This window comes from Gymnodraco acuticeps, unplaced genomic scaffold, assembly GCF_902827175.1.
Source record: "Gymnodraco acuticeps unplaced genomic scaffold, fGymAcu1.1, whole genome shotgun sequence".
Taxonomy (NCBI): Eukaryota; Metazoa; Chordata; class Actinopteri; order Perciformes; family Bathydraconidae; genus Gymnodraco; species Gymnodraco acuticeps.
The window spans coordinates 50,001-57,140 of NW_022990276.1; the positions used below are offsets into that span (position 1 = coordinate 50,001).

General features: G+C 41.3%; 1 protein-coding gene across 1 annotated transcript in view; it reads left to right on the top strand.

The window, feature by feature from the left end:
• The window catches only part of clstn3 (calsyntenin 3), a gene marked incomplete at its 5' end in the record, with an annotated part of 53,068 nt that extends 48,103 nt beyond the window's left edge, over positions 1-4,965 (top strand). The window contains 2 exon segments of the mRNA XM_034221646.1: positions 1,919-2,103; positions 3,122-4,965. Of these exon segments, the coding sequence (XP_034077537.1) occupies positions 1,919-2,103; positions 3,122-3,265 (329 nt within the window).
• Positions 4,966-7,140: the final 2,175 nt, after the last annotated feature.

Sequence of the window (7,140 nt, forward strand, 5' to 3'; positions counted from 1 at the left end):
TGGCACAATAATTTCCTTCGGGATGAAGAAAGTCCTATCTTGTCTTGTCTTATCTTACATCGGCTCTTCCTCCACTTCACAAAGTGACATCTGTACCTAGCAGACAAAAGAAGGATTTCAATGCTGTCAGAATATAAAAAGTGAAGGTTGGGGCGAAAACCAGGAGGCTGCAGCATCTACGGTTTGTTTACCAGCTGCAGACCTTTGATGCTCATTTCAACTTGCTTCTTGTCTCTCTGAAGAATATAAAAAAATGACGAAATAAACTTGAAAAACTAGCAATGGATGAAAGTAATACATTAAATAGAAAGCAAAGTTAATAGCACTTTAAAATGATCAATTGGTTTGCCTGTCCACAAACATTTGCCCACTTTTGGCAGACACAGTTTTTGCCTTAGGAGGCTGGAATTTGGTTTGTGAGGTTGTGTGTGTGTGTGTGTCCTAGCATTACTATCCTTGTGGGGACCTACATCTGTTTACACAGTCACGTGTGGGGACTCGCCTCCCTTATGGGGACATAATGGAGGTCCCCATGAGGGGAATCATTAATTTTAGGGTGAAGACTTGGTTAGGATTAGGGTTAGGGTTAGGCATGTGTTGGTTATGGTTAAGGTTAGGATAAGTCTCCAGGAAATGCATGTAAGTCAATGTAATGTCCCCTGAAGTGATGTGTGTGTGTGTGTGTGTGTGTGTGTGTGTGTGTGTGTGTGTGTGTGTGTGTGTGTGTGTGTGTGTGTGTGTGTGTGTGTGTGTGTGTGTGTGTGTGTGTGTGTGTGTGTGTGTGTGTGTGTGTGTGTGTGTGTGTGTGTGTGTGTGTGTGTGTGTGTGTGTGTGTGTGTGTGTACCTGATCACAGGAGCACATGAGGGCAACTTGAGACACAGTCCTAATTGGTGTCACACTATTCCACGGATCAATAGGAGGCGGTAACACGGCCAATTATGCTGCAATGCGCACTGGGAAACAGAAGACTATAAGCATGGAACAAATCAGAATTAAAGATACTTTACGAGAAATCGATTAGCATAAATGTAGTCTTTAGATCTCAAGGATACAGAGAATGAGTATCACTGAATGCAAACATAACTTTAGTTTCAATACAACTCCATGGGGCCACCTCAGGTCCAAAGGGAGAGCTTTTCAAGGAGCCTCAGCCTCAAAGATACCATTATCTGCATGAGGTAAAACCAACAAACCCCTAATCAATACATCCCAGAAACCTACCGGGGGTAAAGAGCTGCAGCAGAACTCAGGTATCAGACCATGCAGAGCTCTGGAAATAATCACAAGACATGGAGCTGGTGGGAGGAACAGTGTACATGTAACAAATAACTGTGTGAAGGTCTGCTGCTTCATTAGTGCAGGATCTACAGCTACAGCACAAAGGAGTGTCTGGTTTTACTTTATTTATTGCCCACACACTCAACACTTCAGCAAATGTTAGATCTTAAAATGTGCCTTTAAGGGGATGGTTAGTTTGGATAGTTGTGCCATTATTAATAGTTGCATGGCCAGAGTTGGTGAGTGGCATCTAAAGGCATTCAGAGGTTTGGTCAAGAAAAGTGTTTGAACCTCAGATGAAAAAAAAAAAAGCGACATTCATGAGTATGTACACATATGTAGTGATGTTAGTAATATTTTTAAATTAGTTAAATGTACTTTAAAGGACTTTCCTGCCTGGGGAATTTGACATTTGTCCATGCATGAAGACAAAAGTCCCCAAAACATGTCACAGATAAAGTTAATTTGCATTTGTTGGAGACTATTTAAAGCCATGGATTAATACACATTTGGTTTTTACTGCGGAATAAATATGATAATGAGGTAGTATTTGTAAGAAAAGTATAACAACTTTCCCCACATTTATAGATTAAATAGAGTCAATTTAAATCTCTTTTTTTATATTTTTTTCGTCACAGTGGTGCCGGGAGCAGCCACCGTCATCATTATGGTGTGTGTGGGTTTCCTGGTTGTCATGGTGATCCTGGGAGTGTTCCGGATTCGTTCCATCCATCGCCGTGGTGAGGGAGCCGGGGACGGGGCTAAGGAGGGCGGCAACCAATGGGACGACTCCGCCCTCACCATCATCGTCAACCCCATGGAGGTGAGAAACAGAAACGTCATTAATATGATATTGATGTTAGCTTTTCGTTTAGATAATACAACTTGTGGTCTATTTTGTATTTTTAGACTTTTTGTATGTACTTTATTATTGATGTTTCATTGTAACAGCAACATTTGAATCCCTGTTTAAATATATAATATATTTAACATTGACGTAAGGGCTGGGATTTATATCGATATTATATTTATATCATGATATGAAGATAACGTCCTTGTTTTTTTGGATCCTGTCTTTTCTTCGTTTTAAAGGCCCCAATAGTCAACAGTGACACTATAATATTGTAACACTTTTGATATTGAGGAGTTTGTTAATCATTTGAATTTATTTAATACTTACATAGCAGATTTACTGGCTTCTAGCATCGAACAGACACTTTAATCTCTTTTAATGTTGTCTTTTTACAAGTAACGTTAGGGCTTTACATCGATATCATTACATTAGACTAGATAACATATTTTTTTATTTTCCAAATTGGGATCAATAAAGTTAATCTTATCTTAGAATATGTGTAATATGACTCTGAAAGTTTCAGGAACAAAGATTCTCTCTCTTTTTGTCCTGATCCATTTCTATAAAAACCTGTCTGAAAATGAGCTGATCAGATTTTGGCCACTTTATGATGTCATAGCGATGTTTTGTCTCGTGTAACCATTAGCCAATCACCAACCAAGGTAACCCCCCCCCCCCCTTATCCCCTGAATCTCCTCCTAGAGCACCATTGAGTTCTTTGTAACCAATGTCTCTCAGAGGGGCGTGGGGAGGGGCTCCTTATTTTGATCTGAAGTAACAGACAGAGAATCAGCACTTTGGAAACAGGGCTGAAACAGAGGGGATTATGGGTAATGCTGCAATGATCCGTTTGGTGTTTCAGCCAATCAGAGACATGTTTTGTATATATCTGAGACCTATAATATATTGATGAAAAACAGTATAATAGCGGTCCTTTAAACTAATAAATAACCTCACCTGTTCTCATCCTCTTCGATCTTTCCCGCAGTCCTACGAGTCTCGTATGGGCATCTCTGCCGACACGGAGGGGGAGGGGGAGGAAGAGGAAGAGGAGGCGGCGGAGTCACCTGAAGATGCCAGCGACGACCAGCGAATCATCAAGAAAGAGGCGAAGGACGCCCGCCGCTACTGAACCAGTTCTCATGGAAACCACAAACCGGCTCACACACTCCAACACTTTTCAAATCAACGACTGCTGACACTAGTATAAGGAATGTATGCTTACAAACACGACGCACAACACAGTCACTGTAATACTCTTGACACTCAACGCCATATGTGACCTATAGCCAACAACGGGCAGTTGTTCTCCACCTAAATGTTCAATGGCACAATGTATACATTTAATGTAATTTATCCGCCTGAGCAAAACCCCACCAAACTCGTCTGTGGTGCACCAGTTCTAAATCACACGATGGTAATGTGTCTGTATAGTGTTATACTGGTTGAATGAGACTGCTTTTGTTTAAAAAGAAAAAGAAAAAAAGAGATTGTATTCTACTTTTGTTATTGAACACAGAGTGAAATCTTTACAAAGTGGAACAGGCCTTGAAAAGATCCCGACATGTCTCTGACTCCCTGATTAGACTCGACTCGAGAAGTCTGTGCACAAGCTCTTTCCTCCCTCTTTGCATTCTCTCTCGACACATTCCTCGAGTGAAGACAGCGAGGTCAGACATCACAGTCACTCCAACCTACCCATAACGACTTAAACGACGCTTGCAGGTATTTTACTTTTGGTGTTGTGACTACTTAGGCTCCTGACTATATGTTATGTTGGGCTGATGATAAGACGATCTATCAACCACACACCTCACCCAAGTTATGCAATACCCAGATGCATTAAAGCCTCTCGGTGTTGAGTCAGGAGGAGCAGAGTTTTAGCTTGTGATGACTAAACATCGTCATATACAGTAAACCCGGTGACCTCTGACCCCTCTCACAGTGACCGCTGGAATGTCTCTTAATGACTCTCACTGCACACTGCTTCTACAATAAGACGTCACATGCAACAACACACACACACACACCTCATAATGCTACCCCTGCTGTTTCCAGAATGTCCGCTCAGCTTGGGCAGTTTTGATTGTATTGATTGTAATGAATTTTCTGTACATACGAGGATGAATATTGTGATATTATTGTTATTACTATTATTATTGCAGCCACTCTTCTTCTCTCTTTTTTTTTGCACACTTTGAGAGAGAGCAGGTTTACTTTTTTTCCATTCGAGTGATCACCTTTACAGCATCAGAAAAACAGTATAATAATAATACTAATAATAGTAGTAGTGATAAGGATGATAATCCCTTGATGAGTGTCTCTTAATTTGTGTGTAATATTGTTGTAATTTAAGAACGTGTCAATATCTGAATCACAGAAAAAGGAGGGCACATTGTTGTGATACGTCGATACGTCTCACTCATTTCACACTTTTTTCACATTTCAAAACTGAACTTTTAATTTATTTTCTATCTCACTCCATGAAATATATTTGGTTCAATGAATGTGCTTCTCCTCACCTCCCTTTCTCCCCCCACCTCTCCCCCACTCTCCCTCACTCTCCCTCTGTGTCTCTTGCTGTCTGTCTGTGTAACCTATCAATGTGCAGTGCTAAACCTGTCAGTAAATAAAGCCTGTCGTTTTTGAGTGTGATGTTAAGAAAGGAATAAACATTGCATTGATTAATAACTTATATTATTACTATGTTACTATTGGAACATTACCTGTAATTATTGATACGATGATGACATGGATTATGCTGACTAATTGTTATTGAGAACTGTCAGAAAACATTACGAAATTCATAATAAAAACACTATATGACGTCTCCATGAGAGAGCTTTCTTTTTAAAGCAGGAACTGAAACAATGCACATAACAGTATTTAAAAAGTAAGGTCATATAACCTGGAAGAATCACATAGTTTAAGGTACAATGTGTTCAGTTTGTATTAATTATAATTGACTTAATTATACTTGAGTATTTCAATTTGATGCTATACTTAATACTTCTACTTCACTACATTTCGGAGGCAAATATCGTACTTTTTTACCACTCGACATTTATGTAACACTTATAGTTACTAGTAACTTTTTACATATATCAAAAACACAACCTCTGTTCCTTACTTATTACTTGCTTTCCCTCAACCTATCCTAAGGGAGTGCATGTACGTAGACACGTTAGTTAGCTGCTATAGGCTTAGACTGTCGGGGGACACCTTACCAGTGGCGGTCCTAGACCAATTTGACTGGGGGGGCCACTGGGGGGCCAGTTATTTTCTGAGGGGGGCACAATAAATGCAGGACGAAAAAGAGAACTAGACAGTATGAAGTAATTGCGCATAAGAAAACAATGCAATACAGTTATTGGTATTTGTTTCAGTACACTTATTTATTTCAGATATATCTTATAGTTATTACTGTTAGCTTCAGCTTAAGTTGTAGTACAATTTTTGCACTAACACCATATCATATTTATATAAAAATAAAGGCAATGAACAGTTACATCTCTACTTTACATCTACAATTACACGGATACAATAGTTTAACTCACCTTCAATTATCGTGGTAGTCTCTCGAAACGTAGGTTTCAATCAGTCTTTCTTGGATGCAACAGCCTCTGATGATCCGAGATGAAAAGTGTTTGTTTTTCGCGCGCTTCAGCCGGACAGTGAAAGTGAGTGCACCGCTCTAATGGGTCCTGAGTGCACCGCTCTAATGGGTCCGACTAGAATGACGAATAACGTTAGTTCCGCCTATTCCGTCATTCAATAAATCGTGTAATAAATCATTAATTATTTATTTTTTCCACTATTCATTTTTAGGGGGGCCACAGGGGGGTCGGATGTCAGTGTTATGGGGCCCCCCCCCCCTAGAACCGCCCATGCACCTTACTTCTTCCTTCTGTCTGTCTGTACCTGTGTACTCTCATGTTCCGAATAACCCAGCTTCCCCCAAATCTCTTTTTGATGTCTATCTACGCCGGGATCCTGAGTCGAGGCTGATCCTGTTGCTGCGGTCCTGTGTCCTGGATCCTCTATCATGTGTCCTGGATCCTGGATCCTGAGTCCTGGATCCTAAATCCTCGATCCTTAGTCCTGGATCCTTAGTCCTGAGTCCTAGATCCTGTGTCCTGGATCCTCTATCCTGAGTTCTGGATTTGAGTCCTGGACTTCGAGTCGTGGCTGAACCTGTCTCTGCGGTCCTGCCTGACTCTCACCATACTACTTCCCTGATGGCTCCCACAGGACTGTTGACATCCTCGTGGATTCATCTTCTTATTACAGACACATGCATTTCCCAACATTTGGTCTACCTACGCTGTAAAATGTATTATCTCTTCGATTTACATATTGCACGTCTGTCCGTCCTGGGAGAGGGATCCTTCCTCTGTTGCTCTCCCTGAGGTTTCTCCAATTTTTCCCTTTAAACTGTGGGGTTTCTCTGGAAGTTTTTTCTTGTACGATGTGAAGGTCTAAGGATAGAGGGTGTCATATTGTCATACTGATATTCTGTACACACTGTGAAGCAGGCCCGGACTGGCCATCGGGAGGACCGGGAGGTTTCCCGATGGCCTGGTCTGCTAAGTGGCCAGCTGGCCTGAGGAATCTTTTTTTTATGTATGTATTGTGAACGCAACGCTGCGCAAATGTGGATCTGACTCTGCCTCACAGAGGCTGTCTACATGATGTGGCCTGCCGACATGGCCACTTTCATACAGATCATACACTAATGCCCTCGATTGGTCTCTGTGTCATTCAAGCTCGGGAGGGTGTATGTGTGGCGCTAGCGAGCGAGAGAGAGAGCGCGCGCACCGGTTACGTGTAGTGTTGTTATTAGCATCTGGTGCTAGCTAGCTGCGCTAATGGATATAAGGAGCTGTTTCAACAACAAGGTGGAGGAGAGTCCTCTGCTGTCAGACTGAGAGACTGATAACTACAGCTCAGGTGAGGTAAAGGACTATTTAGGAGTGCTTAGATAGTTAACTTTGTCTAAGTTATCTC